This window comes from Engraulis encrasicolus, chromosome 21, assembly GCF_034702125.1.
Source record: "Engraulis encrasicolus isolate BLACKSEA-1 chromosome 21, IST_EnEncr_1.0, whole genome shotgun sequence".
Taxonomy (NCBI): Eukaryota; Metazoa; Chordata; class Actinopteri; order Clupeiformes; family Engraulidae; genus Engraulis; species Engraulis encrasicolus.
In genome coordinates this window covers 30,457,265-30,479,764 of record NC_085877.1, presented here as the reverse complement: position 1 = coordinate 30,479,764, position 22,500 = coordinate 30,457,265, and the positions used below count along the sequence as shown (strand labels likewise).

At 43.5% G+C, this 22,500-nt stretch overlaps 1 protein-coding gene across 1 annotated transcript in view; it reads left to right on the top strand.

The window, feature by feature from the left end:
- Positions 1 to 4,423: 4,423 nt before the first annotated feature.
- The window catches only part of zgc:153012 (uncharacterized protein LOC777626 homolog), a 38,793-nt gene continuing 20,716 nt past the window's right edge, over positions 4,424 to 22,500 (top strand). Inside the window, exons 1-2 of the mRNA XM_063186569.1 lie at positions 4,424 to 7,850; positions 15,724 to 15,881. Coding sequence (XP_063042639.1) covers positions 6,786 to 7,850; positions 15,724 to 15,881 — 1,223 coding nt within the window. The 5' untranslated portion in view covers positions 4,424 to 6,785. The remainder of the gene's footprint in view (positions 7,851 to 15,723; positions 15,882 to 22,500) is intronic.

The window sequence follows — 22,500 nt, the reverse complement described above, 5'->3', positions numbered from 1 at the left end:
GATGTCTGACTGATGTTAAAAATGGCGGACATGGTGAAGCTCCACATACTGTATTTGTATATCAAAAGTGTAAATTACCAAGACATTACAAATTTAGAAAATGGTGGTGGTGATAGGTACACTATACATGAAAAACATTTGGAATTTAACTATTAAGAAATGGCATTGGCTACCACGTTATTTTAAGGGTTCACCACAATGTACTTAACTCATTAGATGCAGTGGGTAACTGGTGTAATAACCAATGCAATACCGTGTACTAGTGTTGTACTTTGTGTGTTTTCTACAAACTTTGTGTTTGTAGCTACAAGCTAGTAGTTAAAATATAAAATATAAATAGCCTAAGTAAATATAATAAAAATACTTCACATTATATTCATAGTTGAACTATGGATGTAATGTGAAGTGTTTTTTTTATGTTAATACTTTGCCAAACTACTGAATTCCTTCAGGGAGACAATTAGTCCAGCGGATGGGACACACAAAAGGGCCTTATCGTGCACTTTTGAGTAAAAGCATGAAAATCGGTACACATATCCTTCTTGATATGCTGATTAATGTTAGCGTTGGAGGCGTCGCGAAAAATGCATCGTTTTCAAGATGGCCGCCAAATTCAATATGGCCGACCCATATTAATGAATCTACCTGATATTTGGTAGTAAAAGCATGAAAATCGGTACACATATCCTTCTTGATATGCTGATTAATATTAGCATTGGAGATGTAGCGAAAAATGCATTGTTTTCAAGATGGCCGCCAAATCCAGTATGGCCGACCCATATTAATGAATCTACCTTACACTTGGTATTAAAAGCATGAAAATTGGTACATATATCATTCTGGATATGCTGATTAATATTAGCATTGGAGGCGTTGCGAAATTTTTTTAGCATTTTCAAGATGGCCGCCAAATCCAATATGGCCTACCCATATTAATGAATCTTCTTGACACTTGGTATTAAAAGCATGAAAATCGGTACACATATCATTCTTGATATGCTGATAAATATTACCATTGGAGGCATTGCTAAAAATGCTGTATTTTCAAGATGGCCGCCACATCCATTATGGCCAACCCATATTTATGAAGCTACCTGAGAGTTTGTAGTAAAGGCATGGACATTTGTGCACAGTTACTTTTTTATATTTTGATTGTTAAAAGAACTCGATACTTTGCAAAAAAAGTTTACATTTCAAGATGGCTGCCATATCAAATATGGCAAACGCATTTTAATAAATCCTTCAGGCACTTTTAGTAAAACCATGGAAACTGGTTTACTTCTTGATGTGCTCATTAATATTAGAAATTGAGGCATTGTGGGGGGGGAAAAAAACATTTTCAAAATGGCCAACTAAGATAGTGTTTGTAAGAAAATACATATTTTTCTACAAAAATATTTAGGCATTGCATATAATTAACACTCACAAAATACCATTGAAAATGATTAAACATTATTGGCATGTTATCAAATGAAGTGATGCATATGTTATGGTTTTACCCAAACTGTGTCTGCCACCACCACAATAGATTATTTTCTGCAATGTGATAACTTTAGAATAGGTGCAAGAGTTTGCACCACCTCTTGTGTTCTACCACTCTATAATAGGTACATGAATTGAAGTGTTAAAGCCTTACACTTTGAAGATTGTTGACTTTGTTTGCATCATAGGTTTTGTACAGATGGACAGATATGTATGAAATGTTCTCTGCTAATACTCTTCAATCGGTAAACTGATTGCATTCTTGAGACCTCAAATAGGTAATAGGGCAGTAGCGTTATGTACAAATCCAAGACTTTTGACGGGCTTGTGGGATGTACAGCACCTCTAGCGCTTAGTGATAACTGCATAGGCCTTGTACAAATTCCAAAAGGGCCAGGATTTCAAGATTGCTAGACAGAAAGTTAACTTGATTTGTTAATTCATGGACATTGTTATGATTGCTTACTTCAAAGAAACTAATATTAGTTGATGACTACTTCTAGCTGCACAAGGTTTTCAAACAAACTGCAATTCTGCACCCAATGCAAGTTGTATGGTAAGCTTATATCTTGCCTGGTTAACACAAGTTGATCTCACAAGTGATATAATCTGGTGGTTATGCAATTTCTCATAGTAAAGTTGTGATTTACGATTGCCCATGGCAGGTCGTTAAGAATGTGGTATTTGGCATGTGTAGCCTATATCCAATCATGTCAGTTGTATCTATTCAAACAAACTGCAGCCATCGCCTTTACACCCCTACTTTTTCTCCTGATTGCACCCCAAGATCTGGTACCCTCACTGAGGGATGGAATCCATGCTACATTTCAGATCAGAACAATTGTGTAAAGTAGTAGGATTTCACAGGTTATGGTATATACTATGGCCAACATCAATCAAGCTGCCAATAATGCTTAATTAAAAGATTGACATAAACTTTGAATAAATGGTGAATGGCACAGTTGGAACATGATGGCCATCAAAATGTCAACTCGGGGTATGTAAAATATAACTTGAGTGAAAAGTTTACATGTACAGTATTAGGATTCATTTCTAGACCAGGATAATGACGTGAAGATTTGGCGTGTGTGTGTGTGTGTGTGTGTGTGTGTGTGTGTGTGTGTCTGTCTGTCTGTCTGTCTGTCTGTCTGTCTGTCTGTCTGTCTGTCTGTCTGTCTGTCTGTGTCTGTGTCTGTGTCTGTGTCTGTGTCTCGCGTGACAACCGGTGCCGTACAGCAGTCTGCACACTGTGCACAGCTGGTGTGTGAATGTGTATGTATGCGTGTATGTCTTTTTTCAAAGCGCTTTGAGTAAACTTCATAGTTGTGATACTGTGCTACATAAATACATATTGCAATGTATTGTATTGTAATATGGGTCAGTCATATTTCATTTTTGTTCATGGCCCCTAATATGAATAAGCATCTAATGTAAAGAAGTAACTATGTGTACCAATTGTCATGCTTTTACCACAAATTACCAGGTAGTTAATATGGGCTGGCCATATTTGATTTGGCGGCCATCTTGAAAACAATGATTTTTTTTCCCCGCGACGCCTCCAATGCTAATATTAATCAGCATATCAAGGACATGTGTACCGATTTTCATGCTTTTACCACCAAGTGTCAGGTAGATTCATTAATATGGGTTGGTCATATTGGATTTGGCGGCCATCTTGAAAACAATGACTTTTTGTGACTCGTCCAATGCTAATGTTAATCAGCATATCAAGAAGGATATGTGGACCGATTTTCATGCTTTTACTACCAAGTCTCAGGTAGATTCATTAATATGGGTCGGTCTTATTGGATTTGGCGGCCATCTTGAAAACGATGAATTTTGCGCAACGCCTCCAACGCTAAACTTAATCAGCATATCAAGAACGATATGTGTACCGATTTTCATGCCTTTACTACCAAGTGTTAGGCAGATAGGTAGATTCATAAATATGAATTGGCCATATTGGATTTGGCGGCCATCTTGAAAATTAATACATTTTTCATGACGCCTCCAATGCTAATGTTAATCAGCATATCAAGAAGGTTATGTGTACCTATTTTCATGCTTTTACTACAAAGTGTCAGGTAGATTCATTAATATGGGTCGGCCATATTGGATTTGGCGGCCATCTTGAAAACGATGCATTTTTCGCGACGCCTCCAACGCTAACATTAATCAGCATATCAAGAAGGATATGTGTACCGATTTTCATGCTTTTACTCAAAAGTGCACGATCAAATCACCCATCCGCTGGACTAAATGGGCTGGACTGAGGCCCAATGCAGCCTAATGCTGAAGTGGATGAATCAGTGTTCCCAAGTATGCTACTCACACTCGCTTTTCAATTGTACATAATGAGTTAAATACACTGTAGCAGTGTCCCCTTTAAAATGAAGTGTTACCACTGCATAGGCCTACTCAACTTTAAAATATTTGGGGGTTTGTTTGGGATTGCTGACGGGTTGTAGAACACTGCACATTTCCATAAAGTGCGACAGGGGGCACCACAGACTAAACTTTCTCGGTACCGAGTCCGTGTAAATACCGCCGGGGTTTGTAGCTGATCTGGGGTCGGTTCTGTGCAGTTGATGACTGCTTCTGACTGGGGAGATCTCCGCTTTGACCTCGCGCTTCGGGTCAGGAAGTTACAGCAGTGTCTGCCTGCGTGCGTGCGTGCATGCGCCCCGGAGACTATGGAAACCTCACATGTAGGCCCAACACTTAATTATCATGTCGTGTTGTTGAGATTTTAAAAGTAGACCTACCCAATTTCATCCCCCCGCAATTGCAAAATGTGTTCCCAAATAGAAATTACTACTTAAAAGTTTAAAAGTAATGGCTGTCGGACAGTATGTTGTCTGAACGCATCCGGGGTGTTTAGCACTTGCAGAGGTGAGGGGTTCCATTCTATTACCGAGGGCGAAGGGATGCGCCGTGCGTGGAACGCATCGCGCGTGCGAAGGCGGGACTTCCGCTCGAAACTTGTCAACAGTTTTGTACAAGAGAAAATAATCATGTAGGTTCTAGCTAACTGGAATTCACGAGAAGGGTGCAAAAATATAGGCGGTGGACTTGAATCCAAGGGTATCATAGGCGCGCGTGTCCTTAACGCCAAATGGCGCTAGCTCAAACAGAAGCTGAAATTTAATGGTCTACGAAGCCGTGTGCGCCGCGGATGGGTTGGTGAAGCTCTGCGCTGAAGTCTGTGGCTTTCCCAACGATAGGGGAAATTGTTTCGGCTGTCAGTCTGACAGGAAGCTGCTCCACGTTTGAGGCAAGCTCGCCCGAAAACCTCACCGACATACCATGATGGTTCGTGTGGAGATTTCTGTTAACATGGTATTGTGTTGAGAATCTCTCCTCGCCGTCGGATTGAGCCTAGAAGAGGTGTGACAGACCAGAAAGTGGTAGACCAGCAGACTGAGCTGTGAACGACATGAGATGGTAAAATCGGGGACAATGGAGTTGGATTAAACTTTTCGCTGCTTAATGGCTATGGTTTGGCAACATCGACACTGCGTAGTCCTGGGGGGCACTGGATTATTTTTCAAACACTGATTCCTTTTTTTTAAAGGTACCCCCCCCCCCCTCCTTCGGACGTGTCTTAGTTTTTTGTGGATGTTAGCAAATTTGGGAACGCTTCTCATCATACCGGAGACTGTATTGGAATGAATATTCAACAGAATGGTCACTTCAACACAGGCGCAAACATTCTGCTGTTAGTCGCGTATTGTGGTGAGTTGCGCGAATGACAGTGGACGAAGCAGGAGGGGAAAGAACTTATTCAGGCAAGAAAATGACGAGTGAAATGTATCACGTCATTCCTCATCGGAATCTAGGTGAAGAGGGCTCGTGATGCAGACTCTCTTGACTCGCAATTCCATTCTGAAACTTTGTTTCTCGGTTAGAGCAGGGAACGGTTGGACGTTGCGCCATTTGCAACAGGTTCCGAACGCAACTGTTACTGAAGTGTGTTTGCTGATCTGTTGCGCGAAATTATAGCTCTAAACCGCAGCGTTCCAGGGTCTCTTAGTCAGGAATCTAAGTTGGCCCCTGGGACGTCAGAGTTTTGGCAGCATAACTCAATTGGATTAAAAAAAAAACTTCTTTGTCTCTGTCCAGTATGTGACCTCTGAGTACCACCTACAACAGAAAGTTGGTCAGCACCGATTTTTCTGAGAAAACCCTGCGCGTAATCCTCCGAATGGATTACCCCTGGTAATCTATAGTTGGACTCGACGTGTTAGATGCCCCCTCCCTCTGCCGTCGACCACGCCTCCACTGTTGCCCGCGGCAACGAAGATAAAACTTACCTGTCAATTTGACAGATTTTACTTTGGAATGACCTAGTCATGGGCTGCTATTAAGACTTGTCAGTAATTTGTTTTTCGACCAGCAGTTCTTTCCTAAACAATTGCTGCTTCTTGTAAACACTGTGGTTATCATTTTTATATGTTTTTTGATATTTGGCTAACTTTTTTTATCTGTAAGTGAAGGCACAAGAGAGGCTCACCCAATCTGACCCCTATCGACACCCACGCTGGAGAGATTGGCATCCCCTTTGGTAGGAATGTTTTATATTGCGCAGGCGCAACACTGTTAAGGCAAGCCGTCTATAAATACAATCCTGCGCCAGGAGGAGGAGGAGGTGGGGGCGCGAGCTGGGGTGCCTCGTTCGTCTTCAGCCAAGTCAGTGCTCGCGCGCCTTGCGCAACCTCCGGGCAGCTCGCTCTCGCAGACAGCTCCTGTTTTTCCTAAGCTTGGCTTCAGTTGTTTTTTCCCTTTTAACTTAAGTGAGTGAGTTACCTTACTTTTTTGAATAAGGTTTCGAAAGTTACACGTGTCTTGTTGATAGAGGGGAGTTTCTGAAGTTGTGGTGGCCAAGGAGGCCTGTCATGAAGTTCACCTGAGGACTGTTGGTGTTTTGCAGTGTGATCTGTGGAATGTAACCAGATGCTCCCCTGTGGGTTTCGCTCATGAAAAGAGACCTTTTATTCTCTCTCTCTGTCTCTCTCTCTTATCCCTTCTTTTGCACATTTTTCTCTTGTCCTCTCTATCTGAATTCAGCTGTTCCACGTTCTTGCATAGTTGACCTCATTCCGTACCTTGTCACAGAGTTGAATTGCACTGTGTGTTGTTTGTGTTTGTGTACCTGTGTGACAGAGATGTAAGCCTTAAGCACTCAGGGGATACACACACACACACACACACACACACACACACACACACACACACACACACACACACACACACACACACACACACACACACACACACACACACCTCCAACTTCCACTATTAAAATGAGTGGGGGAAAGAAAAGAAGTGGCTTCCAGATCACGAGTGTGACGTCGGACTACAGCCAGTGGGGCGGCCAGGCAGACGGAAGGCAATCCCCCTCCCAGAGCGCCCCTGCAGCCGCAGAGGGAACCCCTGCAGCATCAGCAGGGCCCGCGCTCAGCAATGGCGGCCAGATTGACCTGCGCGCCGGCGCAGTCTCACCATCCCTCCCTCACCGACTGCCCACGTCTGAGAAGGCCCTCTCCGGCCATCAGGACATCACCAGCACCCTCAACGGCCCCGCCGCCGGCTTCTTGACCCTCAGCCCCCCCTCCTCTATGCACCTGGTGATGACGGACAGGAGCTCCAGCCAACCGGCCACACCGGTCATGTCCCGGCGCCAGAGCGCCGTGGCCGGCGAGCAGAGTTCCCCGGGGGGCGGGTCCGGTTCGGGCTCCAGCGTTTTGAGCAGCAGCGGTGGGGCGTCGCGGTTCCGCGTGGTGCGCCTGGGCCAGGTGCTGGGCGAGCCGTACAAGCGCGGCCGCTGGACCTGCGTGGACCAACTGGAGCGGCCGGAGCCGGAGCCGCGCCTACGCCGCGTGCTGGACAGCATGAGGCACGCCCACTCGCTGGAGTCTCTGGAGACCGTGGGGCTCGGCGGCGGCGGGGTTGGCGTTGGCGTCGTCGGGGTGGACGGCGCTGCAGTCGGCGGAGCCATCGTGGGCCCCGGTGGTGGTGGTGGTGGAGGAGGGGTGAAGCCTCTAGGGTTGCCCCGGGGTCTGAGAGGGGCGGCAGGGGGTGTCCCCATGGTACACTCCCAGGGTACCACCCACCTCCTCATGGCTCAGCAGCCGCAGCACCAGCTGCACCTGAGGGGGGAGGGCGGGGCGCACAGCGGGCCCCCCTCGCCCACGCACGGCATGGGCATGGCCCACGGCATTGGCATTGGCACTGCCGCCGCCATGGCAGCAGCAGCGGGCGCCGCGGGAGAGCCGGCGCTGGCGGGCCTGACGTCGCCTGGGTCCACGCCCTCGCGCTTGCGCAACGTGCCGCCGCCGCTGCGGCTGGATATGGACGCAACGGGGAAGGTAAGAGTAAAAAAAGACACACGCACAGTGACACACGCAGACATAAACACAAACACACACACACACACACAACACACACACACACACAAACGCATAGTGAGACACTCACACAGACATAGTACACAGATATACAGTGAGACACACATGCATGCATAGAGACATACACACTGAGAAGGTAAGGCCCAACACATACAAAAACCCTCACACACACCTATGCAAAACATGCATACAGAGAGACACTCACACCACTGGGAGGGCAAGGCCAAACAAATACACACACACACACACACACACACACACACACACACACACACACACACACACACACACACACACACACACACACACACACACACACACACACACACACACACATAAGATGAGAAATTAATGTTTTGTAACCCTTTATTTGACATGGTCTATATTAAGGTGTCAAAAGGTATCAAGCTGTCATGAGAACTGAAACATGACACGTCAAACATCATCAGTAATGATGTCATTAATGTTCCTGACATGTGTCCTGTTGCATGACACCCTTGTGTAAATCTCATCAAAGAAATTGCTTCCAGGCCTAACGGTCGAGCACTGGGTTACTACGCCGGCGTCCCGGGTTTGATTCCGGCCCGGGTCATTTGCTGATCCTTCCCCGTCTCTCTCTCCCCACACATTCCCTTTCTCTCCTCCACTGTCCTGCCAAAAATGAAGGCAAAAAAGCCCTAAAAATATAAATTTAAATAAAGCGCTGCCAAACGTTTAGATGGACCCAGCCAAGCAAAATATTATTACTATTGCTAAAACAGGCCATCCGAAGAGCCTAGGTGGAAGCAACTGGACTTCCTCATGCCATAAAATGGTTGGGCACAGAAAAGAACCCAAGCCACAGACAGTATTATTGCTATCGTAGCCGAAAACGGTCAGTCCAAAGAGCTTAAAAAGTTGAAGGAGAGGATTGTGCACATCCCAGGGAAAGGTGCAGGACGAAGGTCGACTGTAGTTTTCAGAGTGAGTAGTCCGCACACTTTGAATCCTTTTTGTTGTGTTTTATTTTTAAATTTTATTTTTAAATAAAACACAACAAAAAGGATTCAAAGTGTGCAGACTCCTCACTCTGAAAACGTAAAAAGTAAAGTGCCACATTGGTGATCAGGAGAGAGCTTAGTCATCCACATCAAATCATCCAGAGAATTGTTGCTGCTGTTTTTTTTGTTTGTTTTTTTGTTGTTGCTTTTTGCCTTTAATGATAGGACAGTCCAGAGACAGGAAATGAGTGTGGAGAGAGACAGGGAAGGGTCAGCATAGGACCCAGGCCAGAATGGAACCCGGGTTGCCGGTGTAACAGTGTAGTGCCCTATCGCTTGAGCCACGGCAGGGCCTCATCCAGAGAGTTAAGTTTAGTTGGAGAGAAGTGATTTTTGGAGCTTGGAAGACATCTCGCTCCTCATCCTAGCAGCTTCATAATTTCTGATCAATGTACCGTTAAGAGATAAGAAAGTTCCCACATAGTTCGAATTAGCAGCATGTATTTGTGATGTTTTGGTCAATTGACCTTCTTCCAGCAATTTAGGTTGAGAGAAAGGTCAATAGACCGAAACATTGCAAGTAAGCGCTGCAAATGTGACCAGTGTGCAGTGTGGGAGCACGTTGGTGACCCAGGGGTTCCCCTCCCATGCACCTGGCCAAAGGAGCAGTGCAAGAACTCTGTACTGTAATGCACTGTAGAAGGGAACACTAGCAACTGGACTTACTCTTGGCGAGCCTGACAGGGGCCAAATTGGGCCAGTACCCCCAGAGAGAGTAGAGAGAGAGAGGTTCCATTGGCCCATTGTTTCCGGGTTCTATTATTGCAAGGGGGAGGGGGGGAAATCCCCCTTTAAGCAGACCTAAGGACTGTTCTATTCAATGCTAGGAGTATTATGACACGCCCCTTTAGGCAGACCAGAAGCTGGTCAGGTTAGGTGCCCATAGCAACCTATTACACTGGCATATCTCTATATACTTAAAGAATCTCTGATACCCCTGTAGATTTCCTCCTGGCCTCGGTTGTGGACCCTGCACTGAACAGCCAATGACTTTATATATTAGAGTAGAGTAGAGTAGAGTAACTTTATTAATCCCCAAGGGGAAATTCAGGTATTCAGTAGCTTACATAAATACACAAATAAACAAATGCCCACATGGACATTTCAAGACACAAATAACACAGGAATAGTCAGGGAGGGGAAAATAAAAATAAAAATAGTAAAGATAAAAAATGTGAAAATGTAATATTTAAAAAATTTAAAAAGGTAATTTCTAACCACGCCATATATACATGTTATACATTCATAGCATAAAAAATGGATCCGCTTTTGCCCATTTATGTGCCCCCCTGAAAAAAACAAATTCGATACTCGATAACAGCATATCTTGATAAAGATATTTCAACGATATTTAGAAATATAGCCGAGTGTTTTTTCTTGTCACTAATTTGACGGTCTGTGTGGGTGGCGTGGCTTTGGTCATGTTGGGCTTCTTGCGCATTTGTTGATATTCGGCTACTGATTGGACTACACAGAAATGTTTTACTCGTTAGCGATAATTCATTCATTTTCGCGATACGCATATCCACACTCTTGATATCGCGACACTGATATATTTTTGGTATATTGTGCAGCCCTACTGGGCTATCGACCTTTCAACCGACCGAGCCCGGAGTGGTGGATTGCACAGGGTGACCTCGGTAACAGAAATAGAAAAAAAAAAAAAAGAACAGTCAATCAAACTACTCTAGCCTTGTGATTGGACCAGACAAAGGGGTCAGATGCCCTGGGCACAAGAAAAGATGGGGCCCAAAATTAAGTCCTCTTTACTTTGCACTGGGAAGAGATGGTGATTGACACAGGCCTGCTAACACCCAGTCCACCCATTGTGGCTGGACTACACATAGACATGCATACTGTACCAGATACCATGCATACTACTGCATACCAGAGGGGATTGATTCATAAGGACTTGTATCAATATGATGTAGTACATCAGCGGTATTCAACAAAAAGTCAATGAGGGCCAGTTTTTCAAATTCCTTCCAGTAAACGGTCCGAACATAGAATCTGCATAGCTGCGAGCAGAATGGTGTCCGAGGTTAGGGTGCGAAACAAGTGGATAGCTTTCCAGACAGAACTCTTCAGAACTTCTGGTGATTGTCTATTTATGCGACCGTTTTAGGTAAGATTTCACTCTCATGTGAATGAATAGGAGAGATCTCCCCAATCTGGAGTGTTGGTGATCACATTTATGCACGGCCACAGAAAGCACACACATATCTTTTCATTTTTTCTGACCTCGTGACAGGCCACAACCTTGCCGTCCAAGGGCCGCATCTGGCCCCAGGGCAGCCATTTGAGTAGGCCTGATGTACATAGTATTTTCATGCATAATGTGTGCATGTCTATTGGGCTGCACCTACGTCACTGCGTGAAGTGAGTGAGGTTGTTTAGACAAACACATAGTACAGCGACGTTTGCACTGGGCCTCGTAATTATGCAGCAACAGCTTACCTTGTAGGCTGTCTGAAGACTGCCTGATTTATGCCACTGGTTTGAACTGGTTTGGACTGGTTAACTAACTTTTGGCAACACCCCCCCCCCCCTATGGAATGTATTTCAAGCACCGTCTGCCACATACAAGGATGAATGAATGTGGACAGCCTTCTCTGAGGAGGACTTTACATGGCTTGGTTGATGTTGGTGAAAACACACAGTTGCAGTCATAACCATGTTGTTGCTACTGAGAGGAAGTTTGCATGTTATATTTGGGAAATATATAGTAACAACAGATCGTAATATACAGATTTGGCATAATTGGGTATATGTGTGGTGTTGGAGTAAAGTAGAGTACTTTTATTAATCCCGTAGTAAATTAAGGTGTCTGTCATCTTACATACAGTTAATATTCACGAATACAAAAAATACACAAAAGCCTAATACACATTATTGTACATTGCAGTAAACATATAGCACACATTTGAGTACAACAGTCAGCCTTACAGCAGTACACACACACACACACACACACACACACACACACACACACACACACACACACACACACACACACACACACACACACACACACACACACACACACACACACACACAGACACACAGTAAAGGTCCTGGTAGGGTAGTGTGTTGTTACACACACAAAAAGTTAAAGAGATAGTGCAGTAAAAGTCTGGGTGATTCCCCCAGTGCAGTTGTTAATAGCTTGGAAATATCAAAATGCAGGTATAGAAAGTAATTACAATGTAACAAACAAGTTATTGAATTACTTTGAAGAGTCAGTCACACATCCTTTGGGTTTTAACACACACACACACACACACACACACACACACACACACACACACACACACACACACACACACACACACACACACACACACACACACACACACACACACACACACACACACTTTGGATGTAGTTTTCACAGATTCTCAGTTGAACAGATCATATGTGGGCCATATGATTCACACTCAATTCACACACTCACACCTACTCACAAACTGCCTTTATCATCACTCTTAAAATCAGTCACACACACACACACACACACACACACACACACACACACACACACACACACACACACACACACACACACACACACACACACACACACACACACACACACACACACACACACACTCACACACACACCTGTATTGTATTACTCACTGGTATGGTGAGAAACTAGTCATCATCTATAGACAACTCACTGTCTGTGACAACAGCATTCATGCCTAAATACACAGACATGCTGCACGTATTAACACATGCATGCATACACACAGACAGACAGACACACACACACACACACACACACACACACACACACACACACACACACACACACACTCACACTCACACTCACACTCACACTCACACACACTCACACTCACACTCACACACACACACAGTGAGAGTGAAGTTAGTAGGTGACTCAGCCGGTTTGCATGTACATTTCCATCGTCAGCTCGGCAGCTTAAGCTAAAGCCGTCAGACAGGAAACAGGAAGTCTAGTCAACAGGACGTCCGTCCGTCTGTCCGTCCGTCCCCGCCGTTCATTCGTTTCGTTCCCTCTGTCAGTCACTCGCTCACCGCAGACCTGGGTATCTTGCTGACTTCCGAGGGAGGGCAGTTGCGACATGACTGTACATGTGTCAACTTGGCTGTGTTTTGTTTGAGACAGAACATCGCAGCTGTATCACAGCAGTTTTCAAAACAGGACAGTTTATTATATGTCAAGTCTCATTTCAGTTTGGTCATTTTCATGTACTCGTAATCCAGCATCATAAAAAAGCCACAACATATTATTCGTTCATTCATTTGTTTATTTGGTTAGGACAATGCATATTAATCAATACATCAGCTTGAGAGCTTCAATATAAACATGCCAGAATGAATTAGCATAGATGCCAAATTTCATCTGATTTCCTATGCAGCCTACTTATAATACAACAAATAACAAAACAAACAGTAGCCTATAGCATGACAGAGGACAATTACACACAACGCAAACATTAGGTGCATAAAAAAACACAAAAAAGTGAAAGTAAAGTAAAAAGTAAATGTATATGTAAAAGTAAAACAATGTTAATTCTAATCATCAATGGGAACAAGTCTGATTTGTTTTCAGCCACTATTTAAGTGTCATTTTGAAGGTGTTAAAGTTGACACACCGTCTGATGTGATGTGATTAAGCAAAACATTGACACTCAACGGCCTCATGTGACATGTGGGAGCAGTACTGTATGAGTACTTACTTGTGTCAGTGTTATGACTGCTAGCTTTCTGCAGAGTATGACTGCTTTCTGATGTTTGTGCACGAGTGCTTGCTTATGTCATTGTGTATGAGTGCTCACTTGTGCTGGGTTTTGAGCAGGATGCCATTTGTTAGGGGGATGAGGGTGGATTGTCCCCCTTCTGGTCTTGATATCTCCACTTTTTATACAGTACATGATTTTAATCACACTTAAATGTAATTCCATTGATATTGCTTAAAATCTCAAACATATCCCCCCTTCTGGTTTTCCGGCAAATCCGCACCCTGGTTATGAGTACTCACTTATGTCAGTTTATGAGTACTTACTTTGTAACTTTGCACTACCCATGTCAGGGTATGACTGCATACTTGTATCAGTACTTCTTTGGTGTGTAAGTGCTTACTTGTGCTTACTTGTGCTAGTTCGTTCCTATTATCTTATGTCAGTTTATGTGTGCTCCCTTATGTCACTGTCGGAGTACTTACCTGTGTCAGTACTTCATGTCAGTTTAGTGTGTCTTTGCCAGTGTACAAGTGCTTACTTGTGTCAGTACTTCCTTGTGCCGGTGTATGAGTGCAGACATGTGTCAGTACTTCCTTACGTTAGTATATGAGTGATATCTTGTGATAGGTTATGACTCATAGGCCTACTCGCTTATATCCATGTATGATTCTCTTATGTCAGTGTATGAGTGCTGTTGGTACTGTACATTAGTGCTTACTTATGCTAGGTTATGAGTGCCAGCTTATGTCAGTTTGAGTACTGTCTCATGCCAGCGTATGAGTACTTTCTTTTGTTAGTGTATGAGTACTGTATGTCATATGAGTATGTATGAATGTCTTATATCACTGTGGTTACAATGAGCATTACAATGACTATGTTATAAATACTGCATCCATAGGCCGTTATAAATACAGGTACAAGCTTCATAGAAAGTCTTACCTAGTTTTGTCAGTGTGCAGGTGCTTTCTTTTTTTAAAGATATTTGTAGGGCTTTTGTGTTAGGATAGTGAGAGAGGGACAGGAAACGAGTTGGGAGAGAGAAAGGGAAGGACCGGCAAACAACCCGGGCCAGAATCGAACCAGAATCGCCGGCATAGTAACCCGGTGCTCTAGGCCACGGTAGGGCCATGCACATGCTTTCTTATGTTAGTGTACAAATACTTTCTTTGCTGCTCATTGTGAACTTCCTTTCACTGAATTCTCTGAAGTTCGTGACCCCTGTAGTATGTGAAGGAGCATGCATCAGCGAGTGAAGGTAGACGGGGAAGGAGCACACCTGTTCTGTTCACGTAGGTGTAGTAGGTGTTTCAAGTGTCTCAGGCGAGACGAAACGAAACGCGACCAGGTGGTCCATCCCATTCCCATGCCTGTCAAACCAGCTCAGGGAAACATGCCTGAGCATATGCATACACACGTACACACTGCTACGTGCGCACACACACACACGCACATGCACACAACTTTTAAGACCTAGTCTACCGTGACACACACATGCACACCTTAAATGTAAGTTACATTTAAGGATTACACTAAAGGTGACTGAACAAAAATTGCACACACTTTCTGTATTTTTAATGGTTTTTACATGTATTTTGATTGATTGAATTTGCTATTGTTTACGGGTTTCTTTTATTGTATCCTTTGAGCAATCAACCATTGTCTTTTCTGTGTCTCCACTTCAAATAACATTGTAATACTGCTTGTGTGTTGTATACTATATTTTTACAGTATGTAGTGCAAAAATACACCAAAAATGTATATACTGTACACATGATAGAACACTTGTCTACATTCTACCATTAGGCTGATCTCACTCACTCACGCACACACGCACGCACGTACGCACGCACGCACGCACACACACACACACGTATGTATAATTTTGCTCTTTTATTTAATTCATTTAATTTTATAATTATTATAATTACTATGATTTAAAAAGGATTAGAAAATCATCCTAATGAGTTATTATGTAGTAACTCTTGTCTACAGAAAATTATTATAGCCCTAATTGTTTGTTTGTTTGTTTGTTTGTTTGTTTGTACCTCTGTGTCCCCTTGTCAGTTCCGTATGACCCAGTCGCAGCCCAGTTCCCCCGGTCCCCACACCGCCGGCAGAGATGGTCTGTTCCACCCCAGCCTCACGCCCATTCAGACGCCCTCTGCGCTCGCCCTGGCACAGTCCATGTTTGGAGTCGGGGGTGCCTTCGAGGTGGACGAGAGGTGGGTATTTCACTGCAGCGCCGGCCACCCGTGTGTGTGTGTGTGTGTGTGTGTGTGTGTGTGTGTGTGTGTGTGTGTGTGTGTGTGTGTGTGTGTGTGTGTGTGTGTGTGTGTGTGTGTGTGTGTGTGTGTGTGTGTGTGTGTGTGCATGCGTGCATGTGTGCGTGCGTGCGTGCGTGTGTTTTGTGGGGTGGAGTTTGGGATTAGGAGGGAGGACAATATATTATTAGACAAATGAAATCTTGTCATTTGTTTACAGATCAATCATGTCCACAGTTCACACCCAAGCGCGAAACCACTTTTCCATTAAGCTTTGCATACGTAATATTGTAAATGGCTCATGACAGTATACTGGCCATCCCCTATGAGAAAATGAATAGATGGTACCCAGACTATGCGCTATAGAGTGGCGACACCCAGGCTAGTCTCAGACTGCTGGATTCTAGTCATTCTACTCCAAACCATAAAAATCATTTAAAAAAACAATTTTGCAAACCTACTATGTATTAGCTAGAATCCGGCGTATTCTTTTGAAAGAGTCAGAGAGCTTGGTGTCCAATCCCTGCGTTTAGTTGGTTTATTTAGCCAAAGCATTCAGCATATCATTGAATGAAATTACAAAATGATTCAAACATAGCCTATGTAGGCTATCTTGATCTCACAGCAACCACAAGCAGAACTCTCTTCATTCTACACAACCTCCTCTAGGTTGCTTGGAATGTCACCTCTTGGTCCAAGGTCCATGGGGATTCTGATGACCTTTTCAGTTCCTAGGTCCCTATCTATCTTCTGAAGTCATTTGATTTGATTAGGTACCCTTGTGACCCTATTGATGTTGAATTAAGATAGAATTAATAGAATTAAGGGTAAGGCTTTACTTTACGGTACAGTTACCATACGTAATCAGGGCTACATTTTTTTCAGTATGACCAGCCATTAGTAGAACAAAATGAATTGGCAATGCTAAACCCCCATTTCACTGGGCATACAATTAATTGTCGTTCTGCAATTGTGGCCCATCACACAATAAAATGTTTTTTAATCTGCGGTCATTCCTTTAACTCCGCTCAGCTAGCTTTCTCCCCCTTCCTCCTTTCGTTGACAGGGCAGCCCAGCCGACATTTCAGAATAGAATGAAGTTCACATGTGCTACCGAGGTGGTGTTCTCAAACAGGGGAGTTTTGAAACAGACGAGAGGGTTACAATCAGCGGGGAAACGAAATCGCTAAAGTAGGCCTATATATTAACCATGGCCAAAAACTGCATCGGCCACTGATAGAATCAACGCGGAAGGGTCAAGCACAGAGAATGGCCTGTTTCAGCCACAGACAGAGCTGGCCAAACAACAGACAGGTCTCTTAGAAGTTGTGAGTTTTTTTAGTTCTGAGTTTTTTGATAGTGACTCCTGCTATCAGTCGTCAAGGCATCGTTCATGCACCTTGAAACAGCACATGAGAGAGAGAGAGAGAGAGAGAGAGAGAGAGAGAGAGAGAGAGAGAGAGAGAATCACATGAAGTTATACTTTTAAGGATTGAAGGGTACTTTTACATTTACAACAGACACATTCACAAGCACACAAGTTTCAGCAATAGATTCAGTCAGTGTAGCTAAGCAAATGATCCAATCAACATGACTACTTTGGACTTTGGTGTCCTACATTTACACAATACCTTGTAGGTGACAAGAGCAGTATTCTTCCTTTCAATATTGTTCATTAACTTCTTCATTCATAGTTTTCTGTGTCAAAATGTATTCTTTATTATTTGATTACGATCTATGAAATGATTTTAATGAAACATTCTAACAAATATATCAATTGTGAATATTAAATTGACCTTCATTCTAATTTATGACTCAAACATCTTCAAGACGAATGCTGCCCCAGGACTGCATCATGAGATAAAGATGAGAATGCCGTGCTGTGGCACAAGAAAGCAAAATGTCAAGAAAGCAAAAAAGGACATAAGGTGGGAAAATGAAGGAGTACTGTGTCAGCAGTCGTTAGGAAAAGAGAAAAAAAAGACGGGAAGAAGGAATAACAAAGAACACTATTAGTCAACTTCCTGTCACACCAAATCAGCCAATCATATGGCAGCAACTCAATGCATTTAGGTTTGTTTTAGGCATGGTCAATACAAGACGATTGGCTGCAATCCAAAACCGAGCATCAGAATGGGGAAGAAAGGTGATTAAAGTGACTTTGAGAGTCGTATAGTTATTGGTGCCAGACGGGCTGATCTGAGTATTTCAGAAAACTGCTGACCTACTGGGTTTTTCATGCACGACACTCTCAAGGGTTCACAGCGAACGGGCCGAGGAAGAGAACATATCCAGTGAACCTGCCTGGCTTGAATCAGCAGTTGAGGCCGGTGGTGTAATGATCTTGAGGATATTTCCTTGGCACACAAGTCCCCGAGTACCGATTCAGCATTGTTGCAATGCCTCAGCCTACCTGGGTAGTACTGCAGGCATTTAAGGCAGTTCTGAAGGCAAAAGTTGGTTCCACACAGTACCAGCGAGGTGTATCTAATGAAGTGTGTGGTGTGTGTAGGTGCTGATGACACGAATGCAGATATTTAAAAATAAATAAATAAAATCTGTTTAGATGTAAATACAACATGTTGAACAGTAAGCCTGCCGCGGCATGTTAGTCTCTGAGGTAATGGTCTATGTGTCATCAGAAATACAGGGCTGATAGTATTCAGGCTCCATGCCTGATTTCAGGTTTGACAGAGTTTGCAAAAATAAAAACATTGATAATAATTAGCCATTAGGTTCTTCTTATCTCAGGAAGTGTTACAGGTTCAGGGTTTTCTTCTACAAAGTACTATCAGGCTTGAATAATGGTCAGACACAGGCTATTAAATGTTTGAATTATGTGTCAAAATAGGCGTACGTTACGTCACTATGCAGTATCTTGTCGGCGTTAAAACAGGGGAAAAAGTTCAGGCTCAGGATTTGTTTTCACTATCACAACTGGAAATAACACTGATGATGGTGAAAGTTCTCAGTGTGTGTGTGTGTGTGTGTCGCCTCTTGTCGCCTAAATCGCTTTTATCTCTTTTCTCACGCACTTCTCTATTCAAAGTCTGTTACTTCCGCCACTGTTGCCGCTCTCGTCTACTGTCTATATTGAAGATGAACTGATGGGTCGCCCTATAAACTGTAAGCCATTCCCTTAGAAAAAAACAAACAAACAAAAAACAAGAGTATTGGCCCCTGGGGGACTGTCGACTCACTGGGAAAATGTCCTGTATACCATCTCTGGGGTGCATTTCTCGAAAGCGTAGTTGCCAACTATGTTAGCTCCTTTGTTGTTTTCAATGCAATATCCCATTGACAACTACCCAAGTTGCTAACTGGCTAACAACTACACTTTCGAGAAACGCACCCCTGGTGTGGATGAAGGAGAATCTTCATGGGCGAGCTATGAGGAAACATCAGACATTGCCTGCGTTTCAGACGAGGGCCAGATGCAGTATGTTTTACAGGAAGTTGACTAATAGTGCTCTCATTTGTTATTTGTTATTCCTTCTTCCTGTCTTTTTTATCCCCTCTCAACTGCTGACTCATTTGTTTCCCCACCTTTTACCATTTTTAACTTTCTTTCTTTCTTTCTTTCTTTCTTTCTTTCTTTCTTTCTTTCTTTCTTTCTTTCTTTCTTTCTTTCTTTCTCTCTACTCTTCTCTTGTCTTGTCTTGCCTTCTCTCTCTCTACATATCGCTCTCTCGCGGCTCTGTATTTGTAGATAGAGAGGGTCGACTGGTTAGTTGAGGGTTGCCAAACACGCACGGTTGCGTATTTGAAGCTTGGTTTAGAATGGGCCACTCTGAAACTACTTTGACACACTGCACCAATGGCTCTTATTCATGTGACAACAGTCACCTTCCAACAATTCAACATCACTGCATAGGCCTACTTAAGTCATGTGTTAATTCACCATAAATCATACATTACTTCCAACATAATTCCAATATCGTTCATGTACCCTTATTGTAAAGTGTTACCCAACAAGGAGCATTTCAATGCATTCCAAACAGGTATGTCGCATTCGGAGGCACAGATGTTCATTAGAACTTCTTGATAAGTGTGTGTGTGTGTGCATTGCTTCAGAGGAGGCCATCTTAGCTCTCAACACCCCCACTTTCAGCTCACATACAGCCACACAACCCCCCCCCCCCCTCCCCCCAGCTTCACAGGACAGTGCGCACAGTCTCAGCTACCATCCAAATACCAGACGCAGACAGACATCCCAGGAACTGTAAACGTTAATGTCCCAAGACAAAAGTGGTTGAGTGGGTGAGATGGAGAAAAGTGATTGGTTGATTCACTGACTGAATGCAGGTGCTTCGCCAATGTCAGCGACCATCCAAATAAGACCAGACACTGTATTCCAGAAACTGTAGACGTCCCCACATTTTAACTAAGCCTGGTTGTCAAGACTTCAAAGCTCTGTGAAAATTTGGTCTGGCGTTGTTGTGTCATTTCTCCAAGGGAAATGCAAAGAGAGTGTCTAGCTCGCTTTCATGAAATGACTCCGTATGCTACTGGTTGAGGCTACAATCGATAAGACTATCAATCCCTTCACTCACCAGCTAACATAACTGGTGTGTCATTGTCTTAGCTGAAAATGCTTGAAACAAAAATGAACACTGTTTGATCCCCTAACTAAATATACATTAAAATGTTGTGGATAGTTTGTGTGGCCAGACTAAATGAGGAGGGAAACTTTGTACAACGTCAAAGTCGGTATGGCCGGGTACCAACTCGTCAATTTCTGACTACCTTTGACCGGACTGCAATTTTTGATGTGGATGGCATACCTGTTACGTCACTTGTTGACTGCGTGGCCAAAACCTAGGCATTTCCCTAACCCTAACCATTAGTGAAGTTATGCTGCCACAAGGGGGCCTTCTTTGAGGCACACCTTACCTTAGACGTAAAAAAAATGCAGTCTGGTCAGAGGTAGTCAGAAATTGACGAGTTGGAATGAGACACTGCATTCTTTTCCAGAGATGTGGACTTGTGACTTGGACTCGAGTCAGACTTGAGTCACAATTTGATGACTTGGCAATATTAGTAATGACTTGTTACTTGACTTGGACTTGCACGTCGTTGACTGGAGACTTGACTTGCACTTGATAGTTTTAGCTTGCAAAGACGTGCAATGGCATGTCAAGTCAATTTTCTACATTTTTACGTGTAAATATTGTATGAAAAAAAGAATATTAGGCCTACTATTTCTGGTAAGATTTTGACTAGCAAAGAGGGACATGCATAGCATTTTGGAGAGTTTTTCAAGATTTCAAGATTGGGTGTACAATACCTGGTGACTTGTTATGAATTTGGTAAGAAAAAAACGAGACTGGACTTGACTTGGTCAAATGTGTCTTAACTTGTGACTTGACTTGGACTTGAGACTTACTTGTGACTTGCAAATGAGTGTCTTGGTCTTCTCTGTTCTTTTTTTTTCTTTTCAGTTGTTTAAGATGGGTCACCTGGACTAACTTTATTTTTCTGAAGAGAGAAAACTTTCTTTGGGTTTTAGTAAACGCACACCGTTTGAGGTGCGTACGGCAAAAAATAGACTCAACTTGAAAAAGAATGGTCGTCGCACACTCAAGACTTCATGCAGTTATATTTAATTCGACCAACGTTTCGGCTTACGCCTTCATCAGGGTCATCTGATGACCCTGATGAAGGCGTAAGCCGAAACGTTGGTCGAATTAAATATAACTGCATGAAGTCTTGAGTGTGCGACGACCATCCTGAAGAGAGAAAACACCACAGATTTCCTGAGGGAACCGGATGAAACCTTTTTGTTGTTCGCTCATGAAAAAAACACTGTCTGTTGAGTCAAACAGCGTGCGGTAGCCCATCTTTAACCGTTCAAGTTTTTTTCTAATCTTGTTGTCACAATGGCATAGTGTTTCTCAATGGGGGCTCTTCAGGCCCCCAGGGGGCGTTAGGAAGCCTGTAGGGGGCGTTTGGAAGGATTCAGCTGAGTGGCGGCGGGAGCATTAGTCTATTTCATTTTTAAATACTAAGGGAGGCATTGACAGACTTATAATTAGGTCAATGGGACGTTGGGAGGTTTATGAAGAGGTCAAGGGAGTATTTGTTAAAAAATGGTTGACAACCACTTCTCTAGCAACTGCCTTGTAGCTGTGAACGGGAGTTTGAACTTTTCTTCTCTTCCCCTTTTGTTTTTTGGACATTCTGACCTTGAACCAAGGAGCGCCTGTACACCACGGATCCGAAGGCATTAAGAGCATGCCATGATCCCAAAACTGTTCAATTAATCCAATGACTGTATACGTGTCAATTAATTAAACCAAATCACACATTCACATACACACACATATACACACGAGGCATACGCATTAGTATATGCCTTATACAAAGTATAATTAGTATACGCAGGTAAACACATTCGTTTGTGCATGGCAACAGACACACCCACTCACATGGAGTGACGCTTTTGTATGGTGTTTATTGTTTGTGCATGAGCACATTCAGAAAGTACACCACACACACGTCCCACACGCACAGACAACAACATAAGCTCTCACTCTCCCTTTCCCTCCCTCCCTCCATCTCTCGCTCTCTTTCTCGCTCT